The sequence below is a fragment of the Engystomops pustulosus genome, chromosome 6 (genome assembly GCF_040894005.1).
Source record: "Engystomops pustulosus chromosome 6, aEngPut4.maternal, whole genome shotgun sequence".
Lineage (NCBI taxonomy): Eukaryota > Metazoa > Chordata > Amphibia > Anura > Leptodactylidae > Engystomops > Engystomops pustulosus.
In genome coordinates this window covers 136,355,142-136,376,133 of record NC_092416.1, presented here as the reverse complement: position 1 = coordinate 136,376,133, position 20,992 = coordinate 136,355,142, and the positions used below count along the sequence as shown (strand labels likewise).

The 20,992-nt window shown below is 40.0% G+C and overlaps 1 protein-coding gene across 1 annotated transcript in view; it reads right to left on the bottom strand.

Annotated features, from left to right (window-relative positions):
- C1QL1 (complement C1q like 1) overlaps positions 1 to 20,684 on the bottom strand; it is a 62,173-nt gene extending 41,489 nt beyond the window's left edge. The window contains exon 1 of the mRNA XM_072111214.1: positions 19,388 to 20,684. Coding sequence (XP_071967315.1) covers positions 19,388 to 19,996 — 609 coding nt within the window. The 5' untranslated portion in view covers positions 19,997 to 20,684. The remainder of the gene's footprint in view (positions 1 to 19,387) is intronic.
- Positions 20,685 to 20,992: the final 308 nt, after the last annotated feature.

The window sequence follows — 20,992 nt, the reverse complement described above, 5'->3', positions numbered from 1 at the left end:
TATTTTTATAATATATATATATATATATATATATATATATATATATATATATATATATATATATATACCTTATATACTCGAGTATAAGCCTAGTTTTTCAACACAAAATTTGTGCTCAAAAAATCTAACTCGGCTTATACTCGAGTCAACTAAAAAAAATAAACTCAAAACTCACCTTTCTGACATCACCTGTAGGTCCTCTTCTGTCTGAGACAGTCTGAGACAGAAGAGGACCTATGGGGGACGTCGGAAAGATGAGTACAGTGTTATTTTTTTCCTACTACAGGGGCTGGGCAGGTTGTATGCTACAGGGGCTGGGCAGGCTGTATGCTGCAGGGGTTGGGCAGGCTGTATGCTACAGGGGCTGGCAGACTATATACTGGGAGGCCGTAACCAATGCATTTCCCGCCCTCGGCTTATACTCGAGTCAATAGGTTTTCCCATTTTTTGTGTTGAAATTAGGGGTTTCGGCTTATACTCGGGTCGGCTTATACTCGAGTATTTACGGTATATATATATATATATATATATATATATATATATATATATATATATATATATATTCAATACCTGGTAATGTAGGTATGCCATTACTTGGCAGGGGAAAAACTTATTTGGTAGCCATACACACTATTCGGGGGCCTGAGTTGAAGGAGGGGAGCTTTTATTTGAACCTCTACCAATAATCAGTCATATATAGTAATTTATAGCACGCCTATGCATTAATTGGACGCATTAATATTTTAATCGGACCCCATGTCTCATTTCCCCTGTGGTGGTGCTGTTGGCAAACTGAACAATTACTGCAGGGTCCCTTCATAAATTGTTGCTGATAACTTGGGTTACTAGCCGAGGGACACCCTGTGCTCAGTTTCTTTTAAAATAGACCCTAAAAATTAGGCACTGGCTTTACTTCTCGTTTTCTCTTTTCTCTGTCGCATCTTCGCTCCTCAGACTCCTGTAACCATCTCATGACAGTAACTACTTTCTTCTAAATTCTTTATGCCAATCTCCTTCTTTTGTGCTCTCATTATGCCAGTTTTCTCTTTCCTCGCAGTCTCTCAAATGCTCCATTCCTAATCATATAGACAATATAACCATTAGGTCCTGGTACGGTTGAAGGGCCCATGAGAGGTTCCTGGAATGCCTACTAGTGTTTACCACTATATAGATGACATATATACTTCTCTATTTTAGACGGAATGAGTTAATAATGCAAATTAGGGAGGGGAATTGAGTAAGAAATTAAGTGCAATGGATGGGGAGATGAAAAAGGGTGGAATAAAAGAGAGGAGAGGGTAGAAGAGAGAGAAGAGGCTGCAGGGAGAAGGGGAAAGTGACAGATGTGAGCAGGCAGACGGAAACGGACAGATAGAAAAAGAGAAACTGAGAGAGAGGGAAACACAGAAAGATAACAACTGACAGAGGGAAAGAGATGAGATAAGCAGAATTATACAAGGAGACAGCCAACTGTGAAGTAAAGGAAAGGAAATGGACACAAAAAGCATTAACTCCTCCAGGATCTCATTGTAGCACATAGCTCAGTCTCATGTCCTTCATATACTACAGGATATAATAATAGCCCCAAGACACCCTCACATCATACCCGATCTAATATGCTGTAAAGGGGAGATGGAGGGGCTACAATACTGATCTCACAGTAATGTTACCTTCTTCAGATATCCACATTTTAACACATTCTGTGGTGATTCCCTTCTTAATATATTTCCACAGAAATTAAAGCTTCTTATTTATGACATATACCTACAAATAACTACATATGGTAAAATTATAGCTGCTACTAGGAGGTGGGTGATTTTAATGTATAAATACTATAAACTAACCCTTCCCCTAGTGATGTATTCCATTTAGACCAACTACCGTATTTTTCGGACTATAAGGCACACTAAAAATCCTTTGATTTTCTCAGAAATCAAAGGTGCGCCTTATAGTCCAGTGCGCCTTATATATGAACCATACTTACAGACAACAGCTGCCTTGAACTGTGCACAGGTCTGCCACCTGCTGGTCATTCATCCTTATAATCAGGTGCTCCTTATACTCCGGTGCGCCTTATATATGAACCTAGACGTTTTAGCAGGCATTTGTTGATGGTGCGCCTTATACTCCGGTGCGCCTTATAGTCATCAGTGTGGAAAAATTATTTAAAAAAATATAGAGGTAGTTCCTGACTTAATTACATTCAACTTACAGACGACTCGGCGTAACAAACAGCTCTCTCTGCCCATTGTGACCTCTGGTGAAGCTCTCTGGATGCTGGTAATTTACTAAACTTTACCCCCAGGCAGCATTGATCAACAATAAGAGTTGTTCTTAACCAAATCTTGTTCTTAACCCAGGACTGCCAGTACAATGCATGAGCACTACAGCTCCATTCACAAAGGTAATTCAGAGACCTCTAGTAATTGCTGGGGATCCCAGTGACCATTGGATTATCTCCTATATACTTTGAATAGGGCATATATGTTGTTGGATTAGTGGAAATTCTTTATAAGAAATACAAAGCAGGGACTGATAGATTTACTCCATAAGAACAGGGATGAATTAGAAATTCACAAATTTACATTACTTATAATTGAGATGACATACGGTAATCGATTTATGGCCCCACATGCTAGACATAGCCCAAACTATCCACCTTCACTTTTTACTTTCATCACCTGGTGAGTTACAAATCAAGTGCCATCCATTACCTTACATAGTCTACCATAGACACACTATAATAGTGGGAAGTCTGTTTTATAAATATATACATACGTAGATACATACATACACATAACAAAATTCTCCCCACTTGACACAATAGATTCTTAATTTTGTTGAAATGCGACCAAGCTACATCAAAATCTAGTCCAAGTGGTGGTGATCTATGATCACCTAGTTACAGACCTGCTCTACTCCCGGTGCGTAAGCCTCCAGAGACGCCTTTCCTTTGATCTCTCTCAGGTACAAATAAGGTAGTGAAGGATGAGGATCGCACTCCAGCTTCTTAGTATTTAAAAGACTTCAAACTTTATTCTTACATGGATACAGCAGTTACAATGAAATGCTTAATCTGACGCGTTTCTGACCTTAGCGGTCCTTAGTCAGAAACGCGTCAGATTAAGCATTTCATTGTAACTGCTGTATCCATGTAAGAATAAAGTTTGAAGTCTTTTAAATACTAAGAAGCTGGAGTGCGATCCTCATCCTTCACTACCTTATTTGTACATCAAAATCTAATTGGCATCCTGTTTAGAGGTTTGCTGTTTCTACACATAGCTGACCCAGCAAAATCTGAGTTTGTTGATCTTTGCAAAATCTTTGCTAAGGAATAAAATAGCCAGTTCTGCCTTAGAGTAAGATCATAGCTTGTTATATTTAATCTTGATAACAGGCCTAAGAGTTTTAGCTACATTTGCTATAAGCTATGTGGACACTCAGTCTCTCATTCATGTCGTCCTTGATGTCACGGGTACTCCTGCGATCCCTGTCTTGAATCGCAGGCACACCCGTGTTCCTCTGTGTGCCCCCGCTCCGGCCACCATTGTACTGGCTCCTGCTCTGCAGTGGACTGCAGTGGACTGCTGTGTGCGCTTCCCCGCCTCCTAGGGCGCACGCGCGCCGGTTGTCGAAAATTTAAGGGCCAGCGCACCGCTGATTGGTGCGCTGAACTCCATCTACTTATAATCCGGCACCTCCCTTCCTGCCTCGCCGGATCTTTGTGCCTCACAGCCTTAGAAAAAGCTCCCCAGCCATATTCCTGCGTTCCTGTGTGTTCCTGCGTATTCCTGCATTCCAGTGTGTTCCTGCTCCTGAGTCCTGTGCTACCAGAGTCCCTCCATGTTCCCTTGTTACCCGAGTTCCTCCGTGTTGCTGTGTTCCTGCGTTGCTGTGTTCCTGTGTCCCGTGTGCCTGTGTTCCCGTTCCCATCTGTCTGGACCTCCTGTTGCTAACCCCGGATTTGACATCACCCTGCATCTCTGCCGCCTGCCCTGACCCTGTGCCTGGACCCGACCACGAGATTGTCTTCCGTTAAAGTACCAGGTGCCACTCCGGTCCCAGGTGTCGGCTAGTATCACTCCGCGTGGTCCAGTGGATCCACATATCCCGAACCCTGACACTTGGCTCCTGCCATCTTTTATTATCTAGTTTACTTCCCTTACATCTGTCAACCATCAACATATTTGATGGGGTATTTTGTTAAAGATTTTTTTAAGCTTTTCTAAACGTGCTTATGGTTGTCAAGCTCCAGTTATAAACTCCAGTTGTATACTTCCTAAAGTATAATACAATGTTTCCGTTTTGATTGAAGGGTTTTCTGGAACCTATCTGTGAAGAATGTGAAAAAGGTGCAGGCCATGAGCTTACCCAGTACCCTTGTCTACGTGCCAGGTTCTGCAATGAACTATAGGTGGCAACTGGGTGATAGTCCCTACTCTGAGTATGTGCATGGAACAGATGACGAACAGAGGCAGAAAAAACAGATAGACAGACACAAGCAAAGTAAGAATAGCCAGGTCGAAACCAACATGGCGACGAGGTACAGATGTACGACTCTGGCAAAGAGTAGTCGAATAACCAGTTTCAGTGTACACAGCAGAACACAACTGAGGCAGTAGAACTACAAGTAGCAAGAGACTAGTATAACCAGCACCTGGGTGAAGAGAAGAGGAGGTGGAATGAAATGTTCCTCAACACTGCCCAAGTACCTGCATACTTTGGTCGTTCATCACTCAACCCACACCTGACATACACACAAAGATGAAACCATTCAGCTTTCCACAGAACACATACCCAGCACAGCCGAGGGAAATAAACTCTGCAGAGCAAGATGTCAATCATAGACCCAAGAAGAGCAGCCCTGTGTGTGTTTCATAATCTCAGAACCCTGTGACAAGAGTTAATTCAGAGAGTTCTGACACTAACCTTAAGTTACACAACCAGTTGTTTGAAGTAGCACGGGGATCCAGTCAGTACTACTTCTGCCTTAAAGGCCTGTGTCCTCACTTTCATGAGGAGCATGGCCAAATATATGTTAATGGTGGAGCTGCAATACCAGGTACAGCCACTACACAATACATGATGCTTAGTGTGCCGTGTCTGAGCCTTGTGGTCAATTTAAAAAGCTAACATAATAATGAATATCTGTCTTAATATTAGGTCCTTGCTATCTATTTGCTAGAAAGAAAATACTGGATATTTAATTTCATATACTGTAACTATATACTGTATGATCAGAACATTTCCCTGTACTCCAAGGTTACACCCCAATAGATTAGCCTGTGCCATACCTGTGTACTCACAATGAGAATACTTGGATACACCTTGTGCTGCTGTCAAGTCTTGCCTTCTTATATCTATTGCTCTATTTTCTCAAGGAGTCTGCCATAAGCTGTCTGAGCTACAGTCAGGACTATGGGCTAATTAGTGGTTATATAGTTACCTATTGCTTTGCAGCACAGTGATAAGTGACAAGCCATTGAATCTGAGGGTGAAAAACTACATCGAAAATCTGCAACGTTCTCATCAAGGCACATCTATCCTGTAATAAAAGATCGACTTAGAAGTGGATAACAATTGTTAGACCTAACTATAAATTGCGCTATGGTTCAGAGATAAAACCCTATAAACTGTGTGTTATATAGAATCTGATCACGGTCATGGACAGGTGCAAATTACTGATGAGTAGATGAAAATTCTTACACAATAAAAAAATGCAAAGAAGACTGAAAACCAGGTCTGATATTGCAGCCATGTAGCTTTCACGGTGTCTCGAGAAGAAAACTTGCCAAAATCCATTTGTGATAATGTTGCCATAGGATATTTTGTAGGTAGCATAGAGGGAATCTTTAAGGTAAAAAGTATGGCAGAAACATATGTACCAACTTTTAGTTGCTAGAATTGAGAATTCATGGGTGGATTACAGGCGGATTTTAGAGACGGATTTTGTTGCTGAAAAACTGCAACGTGATACAGTAGCATCAAAGTGAATGCAGCTTGGAGAAAGTAATGTAGATGATGCGATGTGATGAGATTGTTGCTGTGAAAAATAAAATGATGATCATGTCACTTTTCTGTGCGTCCTCGTGTATTTTTACATTCATCTATGGGAGAGATGAGATGAAGTGAAATCAGGTATAAAAAAAAGTGTTAAAAAATGCATGCATGTAAATCCGCTTTGTAAATGCATAATAAATAACACAGATCTACAAAAAAAAAATTTGCACGTTTGTGTAGGGATGTTCCACATAACAATCCGTAATGTGTGCAAATAGACTTATGCCCCACGATGGGGCACATTTACTAAGGTCACACGCTGCACTTTTGACGGACTTTGCACATTCTTCATGGCTAAAACAGCTTGCACAGGTATTTAAGAAGTGTCTGCACTGTAATTGTGTAATTGTGCACGCGACCCTTTTGTGGCGCAGCTGCACTGGCTTCCGTGCACTTTTAGTGAACTCGAGTGACCTTGTAAGTAAATGTGCACTCATATAGCACTGTGTTCCATTGTATTCAGTGGGGCAGATTTACTTACCCGGTCCTGTCGCGATCCAGCGGCGCGTTCTCTGTGGAGGATTCGGGTCTTCCGGCGATTCACTAAGGTAGTGCGCCCGATGTCCACCAGGTGTTGCTGCTGCGCTGAAGTCCGTCGGAGTTCACTGGAGTTCACGGTCCATTGCTGGGTGCAGGTCAGCGACACTTTTTTTAAAAAAAATACAGCGTTTTTTCCGAATCCATTGGGTTTTCTTATGGCCAGGCCCCCCGAATTCCATTGCGTGCATGCCGGCGCCGATGCGCCACAATTCATTCGCATGCACCAAAAACCCAGGGCAATTCAGGGGACATTGGCGTAAAGCGGTAATATACTGGTAACCCGACAGAAACACGCAATTTGGGCCCTTAGTAAATGGATTTTGATAGACTTCCATTTATTATTTCAGATATGCACATTTTTTTGAATGTGCCTGAAACTCTCAGCATTCTCTACTTTTGGAAATCATGCGTGTGAAAAACCAAAAAAACCACATCTATGAAGAAGCATCAACGCATTGCAATCTGACACATACAAGTACAATCCAGGTGCAATGCATTTTTCACTGATCAATTGCCATAGAAAAGATAGACCACAGACATGAGTCCTTTTTGCGCAAGTTTTATACGCAAAAACTGCTGAAATTTGCAGGCAAAAACTTCAGTTTTTTTTTAGGCATTGCACTCTTACGTGATCTACAACATAAGAGTGAAAGAGGGTAATTTATTAAAGGGAACCTGTCACCAGGAGACCCATTTTTAGCACTACCCCAGTCCCCACAGAGCATAGTACATACACTGCCAAAGTGTTTTGTATTGGTTTTACAGAAAAAAAGATATGTTATATTGTACCTTTCATTAGCATCTGCTGTGTGACTAGGCAGTTGCCTATTGGGAGAGGCAGGAAAGGAGCTGTTCCCCCCCACCACCTTTGGGAAATTGCTTCTCCATGTGACCTTTTCAAATATATGAAAACACCCATCACTGGGCTTAGCAACGCCCCCTGCTCCTCTACAGCCAATCCCGAGTGAGGGGAGTTATTCATATATTTGAAAAGGTCACATGTTTCCCAAGGGTGGGGGGGAAACTGCTCCTTTCCAGCCCGTCCCAAGAATGGCTGTAGAAGAACTTTTTAAGCTATTAAAGTCATGAGTCTTCTTGGGAATAATGCAACAAGCTTCTCACACCTGGATTTGGGGATCCTCTGCCATTCTTCCTTGCAGATCCTCTCCAGTTCCCTCAGGTTGGATGGTGAACGTTGGTGGAAGCCATTTTAAAGTCTCTCCAGAGATGCTAGATTGGGTTTAGGTCAGGGCTCTGGCTGGGTCAGTCAAGAACGTTCACAGAAGTATTCCGAAGCCACTCAGCCCAGCCTGAGGTCCAGGGCACTCTGGAAGAGGTTTTTATCGTGGATATCTCTGTACTTGGCTGCATTCATCTTTCTTTCAATTGCAAACAGTCGTCCTGTCCCTGTAGCTTAAAAAAAAACCCGTAGCATGAAGCTGCCACCACCATGTTTCACTGTTGGGATTGTATTTGGCTGATGATGAGCAGCGCCTGGTTTACTCCACACAAACTGCTTAGACTTAACACCAAAAAGCTCAATATTCGTCTTATCATACTAGAGAATCTTATTTCTCGTTGTGTAGAAGTCCTTCATGTGCTTTCTGCAAACTGTATGCAGGTTTTTATATGTCGTGCACTGAGAAGAGTCTTCTATCGGCACACTCTGCCATATAGCCCTGACTGGTGGAGGGATGCAGTGATAGATAACTCTGTGGAACTTTCTCCCATCTCCCTACTGCATCTCTACAGCTCAGCCCTAGTGATCTTGGGGTTCTTCTTTATGTATCTCATCACAGCTCTTCTCCAACTATTGCTTAGTTTGACTGGACTACCAGGTAAAGGGCTTCCATTTAAGAATTATGGAGGCCACTGTGCTCTTAAGAACCTTGAGTGCTTAAGAAACTCTGACATCGACCATGAGCTGTAAGGTATTATATAGACAGGTGTGTGGCTTTCCTAATCAAGTCCAGTCAGTTTAATTAAACACAGCTGGACTCCAATGAAGAAGTGAAACCATCTCAAGGAGGATCAGAAGAAATTGGACTGCATGGGTGTTAAATATGAGTGTCATAGCAAAGAGTATGAATACTTATGACCATGTGATATTTCAGTTTTTCTTGTTTAAAAAAATTGCACAAATATATCAATTTCCTTTTTTTCTGTTAAGATGGGGGGCAGAGTGTACATTAATGAGCAAACAATAAACGTTTTTGATATTAACAATTTGCTGCAATGAAAAATTTAAAGGGGTCTGAATAGTTTCCGTAACCACTGTAAGTTATTTTCTAAAGCAGGCAAGCGAGTGTATACAACCTTTTCTGCGCAAAATGACTTTAAGGCTGGGCGCTTGGTTGGACCATGCCCAATCAAACTGAAGTAGAATACAGCAAATAAGTTTATGATGAAAAAGAGCCTTTAATAAGATGAATCAAACTATTTGGTAAAAGGGATTTCTTACACAAAGTAATATCTGGGCAAACCCCATTAACAGAATGATAAATCTCCTATCTAATTTACGTGCTGTACACAATCACTACCAAGCTGCACCCACCCAGACTGCCATTTCTATTCCAACTATCCGTTATTGTATTTTTTCATAAAATAGCTGGATCATTGCCTTTTGACAGAAATCCATTTAATGAATTAACACCTCATGTGCTGCAGACTAGCACACTTAAGATTGAAGCTAAGACACAGATCTGTTCTCACACTGAAATTAGGGGATGAGAATATGTATTTTTTGTTAAAGGTTCTTCCTCTTTATTCTGCAGATCTGCCAGTGTATCATATACAGTACTGACTGTTCAGCCTTGGCAGCTGCACAGAGCAGCTACCCCTTCTGAGGGGGAGGGGGGCAGCGGATGGCATGACACAAAAAGCTGAAAACCACCCTGAAATAACTTATGTGTGGAGTGGACTGAATTTTGGCATAACTATAGTTTTGTTTAACAATTTTAGTTCACTTTAATTCAGGTAGAAGAAAGCTGCCTATTTCTGTCTATTGGAGCAATACCATGTCAATGTCCAACCCTCTAAAAGGCCTTTGAATATAAATAATAAGGGCTTTTTTAAATAAAGGAGCAATGCTTAAATGTATTGGCTGACCTATAATACCCCCTAAAGGTTATCTGATAGTAGATGCTTACTACTCACCTCCCTGTCCCCATAGGCAATAAACTTCTTTAAGTATGTTTTAGAACCACCTCGTTTAGTAGAATAAAAGCTTTTTAAAATATGCAAATGAGCCTGAGGCGCTCTGCTGAGCGTCTTTTGCCTCCGTCACTAAGTACACGTCAGTGTTCAGACGTCACGCGCGATCATAGCTGTGTATAGAGAGGGAATGCTATGACACACAGGAAATGCAGAGAGAGCCAGTGACGTCACCGACTCTCTGAATTCTCTGTAGGCAGTGGCAGTCGGGTCGGAGGCATGAATAAATTACTTAGCTGCGGAGCCAAGAGGCCCTTAGCAGAGCCCCCCAGGCTCATTTGCATATTTTCAGCTTTTTTTTCCTACTAAATGCAGCAGTTCTTAAACATACTGCTGCCAACAAGCATGGGACAGGGAGGTTAGCAGGCATCTACCATAAAGTTATCTGATGGTAGATGTCCTTTAATGTGGCCTGCTTCCTCATTTTATGTTGCCCATTAGGTCTGCAGCATATAAAATTCTGGTTCAGCTTTTAGATAAACATTGGCGTTCCAGGTCTCGCAGTGGGCCTAGTATAGAAATCTGACATTCTGTCCTTACACATCAGAAGTGCTCCCCCCTCCCCATGTATCAGATGTTATAGCCAATTGTGAGAAAAAGCTTCATATGTGACTGATAAAGGGAAATTAGTCAGAGATCAGTTGTAATTTTATAAAAAGCTGTGGGAAAATGAAACGTGTGCTCTGATTGGTTGACATGGGCAACTAGAAAAGTTCTGCTCACAGACACTTCGGATACTGTAAATCCCCCGATAGACAAAGTTACAGTCAGAGACAAATACAGATACGGTCAGAGACAGGGAAAACCAGAGACAGTCAGAGAAGGTGAAAGACAATCAGAAACAAACAGTGTCAGAGACAGGGGCAGTGAGAGACAGAGACAATCTGAGAAAGTCAGAGACAATCAGATACAGAGACAGTTTGAGAAATTCAGAGACAGCGACAGTCAGAGAAACCTAGAGACAGAGATACATAGTGGCAGAAACAGAGACACTCAGAGACAGAAATGGTCAGAGACACAGACAGTCAGAGGCAGTCAGAAACAGAGACAGTCGGAGACAGAGTCAATCAGAGACAGACAGAGACAGCCAGAGACAGAGACAATCAGACAGTCAAAGACAGAGATGGTCAAAGACGGTTGGTGCCAGAGAGGGTCGGAGACAGAGACAGTTGGAGACAGAGACAGTGAGAGGCAGAAACATTTACAGGCAGTCATAGAGAGAGATAGATACATATAAAATATTTTTTGTTAACCCATTCTATTTTGTTATAGTTAAGATTAGTTATTTACTATCTCGAGAACTTCAGGTAGTTACAGCCAGTACTTTATATAACAGCCTTGGTCATATCCACCCTATGCACACCAGTCGAAGAATATGGACGATACTGAACTCGGAATTGTACAGTAATGTACTTGACCTTTACAAATGACGTTTTACTAGGTCTGTATGTACACAGTAAAGTACTGAAATTTAGATTCCCCATTCCCACAATTAATATCCAGCAAGAAAAACTTGATGTAATAGATGCATATGTAAATATGTGTCTGAATATGTTGCCTTTTTTATTTGTTAGTGGCAGCTATTCCTTCCAAGAGCTCTCTTAAATAAGTGAAAGTGTTTATCACCATGGAAGGTTACAGTCAAGACTGTGTGACAGCTGCTGCAAACCATCAACACCACTTCAGTGGTTTGAGTTTTCTGTGAATGGTGAGAAAAGACAGTAGAAGGGGGTTGGGAGCATCTGTAAGATAGGATATTAAGTACCATTTGTCCTCCAGTGTAAAATTCATAACATGATGCTCAATTAAGAAATCATAAAAAGTTACATTATACAGCAATAGAGCTTTTGTTCTAAGTTAGCAACAACCTACAGCTGCCTAAAAAGGTGATAATAAGATGGTAACATTCAGTTTTACTGCAGGCTGTAAAATGAGATTGTTTTCCGAAAGGTTTGCCTGTTATACTGACATCTAATGGACAATATGATTAATTCACATTTCATAAATACTGCAAATAGTCATCTAAATGAGAAGACAAACATCATACAAAGTGTATGAATATAATTAATGATATATGAAATTCACTTGTCACAGTAAAGGACCCCAAAAATACTGGTGATACTTGATCTGTTACACATTTCATCATTTAACCATTTGGTTTCTCTACGCAGACATGGTTCTGCTTTTAGTCTTATAGACGATCATGCAGTTCTTAACAGGTAATTCATCACAGATAAGGAGATATTAATATATATTAGCTAGATATATAGATTAGATAATAGGTAGAGAACTTGGTATATACATGAACTAGACAGATAGATAGATTATGCTGGATTATAAAAACATCACAAATAATTAAAATATCCATTTTCTATTCTATCCTTAAAGCCATTAGTGACTCATGCTTTTCATTACATCTTCCACTGCTATACACAATGCATTTTTTTGATTAATTGCACTTCCCCCAAAATTTCATTTTCGTCTTTTGAGAAATTGTTCCAGTTTTGCACCTACATAGATGCTTTATCACTGAAACATGAGCTGCTTTGGGAACTCTGATGATGGAATCTCCTCCTAGGAACACATGCAGCATGAGTTTAGGATTTTACTACTTACAGGATGAATGTTATAGAAGGATTACCTGGGTTCTCTCGCTTCTCTTAGTTCCAGGACTTTTCGCTTTGTTTTTCTTTCTTGCTGGAATAATTGTTATACTGCTACTTATGGATTTTGCTGCAGTTCTCCAGGGAGCAACCAGGATAAATTGAGAATTATTGGTGGGAAGCTGAACTTACAGGGGTTTAGAGATCACAATTCTATTAGCAGAAAGAAGCCTATTACTTCAGTCCAATAGAACAAAGCCTCAACTTCCTTCACTGCAGTATAACTAAGATTTTCTGACATGAAAACAGATTTTAGCTGCCACTGTGGCTCAGAGTCAGCAATAATGGCCCACATTTATCAAAAACAGTGCAAACTGCCCTGTTTGCAGTTTACTTGTGTAGTGCGCAGAGTGCGCCAGATTCATGAATTGTGGTGTCCTTCCTGAATCTGGTGCCCTCTGCACTGCCCCAACAGAGTGCACCAACTTTTTTTTGGTGCACCTTTAACATGGGGCGTGTGACACAATAATGTCAGACACTGCCTGATAAATGTGCCGCATGGTCCGACTGTGCACCTGAATGCCCCTTTTAGTTCAGATTTTTGTGTCATGTCGGGTATAGTGCATGTCACGTACACTTTATAGATACATGTCTTGCAGGGCGTGGCAATATATGCAACTGGTGGGTTCATTTGGTTTTTCAAATACTGGCCAACACCTTGTAAGTTAATGGGGCTACACATCTCTTCAGTTACTTCACTTTTTTGTCTCCAAAATTTTTGGTTAAAGAGTCTCAAATCCCATCCAGACAATGGGCCAGATGTATCGCTGTTGCTGCACTCAAGTCTCGTTGATGTGGACCTTACTGAGGTGCATTGTTGCGCTAGAATTATCACAAGCTACAACCATATGTGATGAGTGATATTCCTGCCTCTTATTAATCACTTTACTTTAGGCACAATTTAGGCGCAGTATAGGCACAATCTTATTCAGGCATTTACATGTGACCCTCCTACAAGCTCCTCTCTGCTTCTCTCCCCCACCTCAGCATGAAAATAACCCTCACACCAGAGCCCAGGTGTGTGACACCCTACACCAGTGATGGCGAACCTTTTAGAGACCGAGTGCCTAAGCAACAACCAAAATCCACATATTTACCGAGAAGTGCCAACATGGCATTTTAGTAGTAACTTATTGCTACCTGTTCTTCAACATCTTACAATTGTATTAGCCCCTTGAGGCCACTAATACAGTTGAAAGAAAGAGGGCAAATTCAGACTATCATTGCAGCTTCTTTCCAGAGTCTCTGTACAGGAAGAATTGTGGGTCCAGCAGGAAGACCTTCAAAGTTCTTCTGTCAAAACCTTCTAATTTTTCCTGCAGTTACAAACAGTCAATAAAGTGTCGCCTTAAAATAGCGCTGAGGGGAGCATTTCTTAAGTTGCCTGGGACTGCAGAAAGAATCTGTGGATTTTGTCCTGGGGTGATAGCCTCAGAAAGGGCTCTGAGTGCCACCTCTGGCACCCGTGCCAGAGGTTCGCCACCACTGCCTTAGTGATCTCCTCAGCAGTGGCTTCTCCTGGAGGGGATCCTCCGGTGCTGATCTTCTGCTGCCCCCTGTAGTTCTGGTCAGTATCCTCCTCAGACACTAGTGTGGTCATCCTGCTACACGGGGACACTTCTCTGTCCTGTCTCTCCCCCACTTACTTCTCTTCTATCCTGCTCTGAGCTGCTGCTTTTGAAGATTGTTTGTAGATAGAAGCTTCAGGTTGGAGTGTTTTTGTGTCTAAATTGCACCTAAATGAAAACGTTGCTAATGATGAATGATTAGTAGGCGCTAGTTTGGTGTTTAGGTGCAAAACTGGTGCAAAAAGAGTGCGACAACATGATAAGGCGAAAAAACAACAGAAAAAATAAGTGATACATCTGGCCCATAAACTGCTCATGTTGCAAAATGAAACCACATTTCTCAAGATGTCTAAGCCACTATAAGAAATGTTATGTGCAATAGACATCTAAAGACATCACCTAACCAACTTGAGTTTGATACCTTCCTAATGGTAGCTCTGCCCCATTGTTACAATGAAAAACATTATGTAGTATATATTCGTTCATTGAAGGACTTATGAGCTATCTCATGTGTGCACACACATCTCTTTTATCTATTTTGTATAATCATAAGAAAAAGACACATCTGGTCCTTACAAACTTTTAAAATTAGTTTAAACCAACCTCAGATGAACACACAACCAATTCTACTGTGTAATTCACTATTTACCAAAAAATGAATCATAACTGTAAAAGCCAAGTGTGAACTAGGTACCCTCGATGTGACACTGTTTTCTAGAGCCATCTTTACCAGCAATAACTTGCAGGAATAATGTTCTCTATGACCATATCTGTTTCTCACTTCATTTTAGAGAATTTTTGACCCATAGTTCTTTACAATATTGCTTTGGTTCATTGAGGTTTGTGAACACAGGTTTATGCACAGCTCTTTTTCTTTTAGCCATGCATGATTCCATATTGGCCAAGCTTTAGACCACAGGACAATGCATTATGGTTTCCCAATTTGAATAATCTTTATCACTATAGAATGATGGACTTCCAATAGTTTGGAAAATAACTTATAACACTTCCCAGATTGATGGACAGTTAGATCAATGCTGGCATCTTTTTTTCTACTTAAAATGTGATGACTCCAAACCAACGAACTGCAAAAACTTCAGGTTTTATAGAGGTGGTCCCACTTGCTCATTATTAATGAATCAGGGCCATTTCATTATCGCATCTGCCTGATATTTACCCTCTTAATTCATATAAAAGCAATAAGGGTGTACTTAATTATTTTATACATCATGTCTGCTTTTTGAGCTTATTTTATGTAAATATTTCATGGCATCTGTAGATTGTTATTGTTCATCCGAGATGGTTTTTTTAAGACCTAAATATCAGATGAATTTTTATGTTCTGATTTTAACAGAATTCAAAGAAAATGTACTCTCTTTTTCATATATATATTTATATATATTTTGATTTAATAATTAAGGTAGTTTTGGATAACTTTCAATTTGTGTCCTACTTTTCCCTCCATAAGAAAACAATGAGGATGCGCAAAAGTAAAGTAAATGCTGTAAAGTATTTATACTATCTACTTACTATCTAATGTTTATATCCATCTATGGTTTTCATAGCAATCTATATAATTTTCTGCTTACAGCAAGACAGAAACAATATAAAACTTATACAATACAATATAAACCAAATATTGTATTTATTTCCATGTTTTTGACATATCCAATCCTATCAGATCTACTAGTATTATCTGCTGTAGAGTACAATTACTTTTCATATTGCCATTTATTTCTTGTATTGTGTTACCAATAGCAACTCTCCTGTTTGTATAGCTTTCCTATTGTAAAGAATTAACACCGCTTTACAAAATGTGCCTGCCACAAGCTCTTTATTTCCGATAAAGCTGTGTGTCTGATAGCAGAACACTTGCCTGCCATTTAAACAGAATTACAAATGGTACAACGCACGTTATAGGAATTGTGGGGGATCGTTGTGCGAATTTCCATTTTACTTGAATTTAGTCATTTACAAATATTGTTTAAAAGCTGGATGTAAAAATGTTTCCCATCTGTGTTTTTGGTTTGATGCCTTAAAACTAACTCATTCCTCTGGACCAGATATGCCTCACCTCCACTCTACCTGCTCTAGGCAATCCAACCATCACTCAGCCTCCAAGCGATGCCTGCCTTAGGTTACTCATTCTTTCTAGGCCTCACAGCATCTTGTTACTTATAATCCAAAGAGAAATCAATGGACGTCATGCCAGCGCTGGATGGAAGAGATGGATAGTTGATGACGATAGTAAGATTCCCGGAAAACATAAAGATGTTTTATTGATTGATTGGTTGGTATCCGATTAAAAAACTGTCAATATAGGATCTTTAAAAAACATTTTTAAAAAATCTTATCCGAACAATGCTTTTTGTACTTGGACTGAGTGCTTCATCTGGTTCATATCACCAGTATGTTACAACTTTACTTTTAATAATAATAATAATAATAATAATTCTTTATTTATATAGTTTTTATTGGTAACGAAGTCTATGATCCCTTCTGGTCATAAATACATATGCCACGACAACAAGTGAACAATTTATATTTACATAATCTTAAAAGTTACATCACATTAAAATGCATGTTGACAATTAGTGAATAAATTGATAACGAAGATGTCTCTTTGAAAACATTACGGAGCTCTGGTTAAGCAGCTTCTATGAGTCAGATGAGTTTCTGTCCTAAGCTCATAACAATTTTCCTGAGTGATACAACTGAAGAAAATGAATGGTAGTGACAACTGGTAGGTAGAAGGAGGCAACGCAATTAGTACCATTAGTACTTATGAACCGATCACAAAACCTTAACTGAAGGCTAATAACCACTATTGGTCTTCGTGGGATACTGTCACCATCTTAATTTTATTGAATGTGTAAATGGACAGGGCTGTGGCTTATCCGATCCATTAAGCATCCTAAACAACCATGACTAATAGTTTTAACTTAAGGATAGGTATAGTCTTGCCCATATTGCCATAACCTGACAACATTTCTTTCAAACTATGACAGTTTTAAACATTTTATATTTTAGTCTATACTAGTTCTTTGGCACACATTTATAGTTCTTGTGCCATGGTGGTCTTGTAACGTTAACTACCTTGTGCAAACCCTTCATGCCCTTCATTATGGTCCAGTCTGTCGTTTTCTGATTCTTCTCCTTTTCCATTAGCAGGGTATTTTACCTCTGTTTTATTTTATATTTACATTCTTTTTTTACTGTGTCATTAACTTCTTTTAGTTTTTTTTATAGACGGTGTTGTCTTTATATTCACTCCTTTTTTTGGCAGGACCAGGTCTTGAAATATGAAGAATATTCTTTCTAATAAATCCTTCTACTTGTCAAGACTAAAGATGTTTGCCCTACTTTTGACTAGTCCGTGTCTAAGGAATGGATCTCTTTTTATCCCTGTGTTATTAGATGTCTCTACTATCCACTCGGTTCCTTTCAAGTACTAGTTCTGTTCTTGTAGTTTTGTGTTCTTTGAACTAGCATAATTTGCATTTTTTTGTTTTCCTTGTAACAAAGTACTGATTAGGAGAAGAACAGCAAATGGGAATTCATTCACCTCATTGTAAACACAACAATGTCCACACTCAATAGAGTATCTGTCCCTATCCTTCAGAAGGTTAGCTCTTTGTACTATTTTGAAACACTGTATTGGGAGACCTACAACTAGACTTTTATGTTCCTGGTTTTTATGAAGACTGCATGTAATTTTCTTTTGAGTGTCATTACAGTTTGTGGACAAATGGAAAGACCCATCCTGCCTAGATGAACTTGTACACATTTAAAATTCTTAAAACCACCCATTAACTTCAGTGTTGATTGTAATTGGGCTTTATTTTTAATTAAAATACATCACACTATATACTGTGTGGCCAGAACTTGTCTTCTGTAACTATGTATTTATCTATATATCTTCCGCATTCAAAAGTTTTTAAAACCAGAACTTTCCATAATAACTCAAGAATGTCTACCTATATCTGCTTTAACTCTGAAAGTCTGAATGTTGGTAGAATTTTCTACATTTTATGTCAAGCTATTTTTAATGCTCTCATTATTTTGTTAATGGGACTAGTTGATACACATCGCCCTACTACATGGGAAGGCATTTAGTTCCGGTGGATTTGGAATATTATTCTAATTTATGGTCTAACCTTTTTGAGGACTATATTAATATATGTCTTCTTCCTATTCATCATGAAACCATCATTAGATTAATCTGCTGAAAATGTAAATTTTATTAATTATAATTTAATTGATCTTGGCTATATCTTTCTAGATAAGATACATCTCTCCTTCATTAGACAAGATATCTTTCCTAACATGTGCTCACTGACTACCTTTCTTAAGGCAGCTAGTTTTTCACTTTGTCTGGGTAAACTCATTTTCCCTGCTCCACTGAACTATTTCACTCTTGTCTGTAGGTGATTTAACGTTTAAACGCTGGAAAGGGGATAAGCACTGTCCCTTAGGCATTCTATTTAATAAGTCACCCATTGTGACCATTGCTCCTCCAGATACAAGTCAATGCTGTGTATGGTGATAAGAAAATGTAGGTTTATTGGGGCTGCGTAATAGTGCTCCTAACTATTGAAGGACCAAGACCTTAAAATGCAGTCTGATGGCCATAATGTAGGTGCCCCATGTAAGTCCCACTGTGCATTTACCTAATCTTTATTACTCAATTTCTCTCTAGGCTAACTTTTTCATGCTAATTAATTCTGATAGTGTCCATCATGGAGCTTCCTAACTGAGGATTCCTCAGCTGTTCTACAATGGACAAAAATCTTATTAAATAGATCCATTAGAATTCCCTAAATATCATTCTCCCACTCCTTGATGTTTTCTTTTCTACCTCTCACAGAATTATTTATGCTAGTCATCATTTCATTTACTTTGGAAATTTAATACAGAGAACCTCATATAACCCTACAGAACATCCACAGCTTAGTGCAGATTTCATATTAATATTATCAGTTTATACAAGTTCCCAGTAGAAGGAAAGTGAAGAGAGAAAAGGCTTATAGTGTGACAAATACACACGGCAGTGCTTATTTTACATTGTGTTTGTATTAAGAAAAGATTCTCTCTCAGACTTCCTTGCCATTGTTGGTAAGTTTGAAATGTTGTAGAGAATTATTATTTTGAAAGGTTTATTTAAGGACGCAATACAGTCTTCTAGTAATAGTGATTTTTAGAATGACAAAACAATACACTAGCGAAGAAGTATTTCAAAACAAAGGGAAACATATTTTATTCTGCACATTTCTAGTTTTCTTTATCTTAATGTAATCAGAATTTGGCCAATACATTTTAATTATTTCATTGCTGCGCACTCACCTGGCCGTTTTTGCAAAGGTCTGCCCACATGCTGGTGCCATCTCCACCTCTCATTAGGACATGGTAGGTAAAGAAGTAAGTGCCCGGTACTGTACAGCTGAACCGCCCACTTGCTGCATCGTAGTTGTTCCCAAGGTTGGTGACCACGTCATCAAATTTTAGGACCTCATAACCCTCATGGGGGTTCTTCAAACCAGCATAGAAGGCCACACGAGGAATGGTGGTGTATGTGGCTGTACTTATGGCACCGTTCACACCTGCTCCTGCCAAGCCTGGTGGTCCAGGTTTTCCTGGTTCTCCTCGTTCTCCTGGAGGCCCTTGTGGACCTGGTGGACCTGGAAGCCCAGGCTCTCCAGGTGGACCTGGTTTACCAGGACGTCCTGCTTTGCCCTGAGGACCTTGAACTAGAGTTGATGGAGCTTGTTGTCCTCTGTCACTCAAGGGTTCAGCTCCAGTCCCGGCTCTGATGCTGGTACTTGTGGTGGTTGCCCCCGCTTTGCTGAGGTAAGGATCGCATACCATCCGGCAGGTGCCCAACATTTCATAATGGCCATCAGAACCCACTGAGTTGACCAACACTGGAATTAGGATGACCAATATTAGAACCATCACCACGCCAATAGCCACTGCTACCAATGTCTTCCTCCCAAGGCCAAATGGGGCCAAGGGACGGGGAGTTGCACGGCTGGGGGGAGCTATGGTGCCGAAGGTTGTGGGGGAGAGGCAAGGTGGCCCCCCCAGAGAAGAAGGGGTTGAGTAGTCTTATAGAGGTCACCACAAGTAATGTGGTAAAAGAAAAATGCACAGAGTAGGATAGAACAAAATGGAAACAGAAGAGTAAATAATACTAGGAAGAATGAAAGGAGACAAAAGTGAGAAGAAAGCGATCAAATATAAAAACAGGTGAGAACTTGATAGAACTTGCAAGAAAATAATATGCAAATAAAGAAGAAGGAGAGAATGGATCTCTGAAAGGAATGAGAAGAAACTACTTGAGGCAGGAGGAATGTGTGACACAAAAAAGTGAATGGATGATGTGACTGAGTAGTGAAGAAAGCAATGATTAAGAATAGAGTGGAAAGGGAATTGTATGCGAGAGATAAGAAGGTGGGTAGGACAGAGAAGAGGAGGGGGAGCAGGTAAATGTGAATACTTAAAGAGAAGAGGATTAAAGTGGGAAGAGGAGAGAGAAGCAGCTGCAGTGTCGGACAGGGACAGAAGAGAGAGAGAGCTGGAAAGAAGAAGATTACGAGAAAGGGTGAAAGCTGCTGAGGCAAGGCAGAAAGGCAGCAGGGAAGCTAACTTGTGAGAGGTTGGTCTGTGCATCCAGACTCTTATATATGAAACAGAACAGTGCCCCCTAAAGGATGAAAGAGAGTATGCAGCTATACACAGGAATACACCTAATACACTATATCCTGGATAGAAACTTAAGGAAACATAAGTCATTTCTATACAGTTCCATACTATGTGTCAGTGTTAGTCTCAGTGAGCATATAGGGTGGATATGAATATAAACATGAGAAAACTACAGAAAAAAAAACATTATCCCAAATTAGAAAAATGGTCAAGTCACCTGGACTAAGTTGAAATATCTGATTCAGC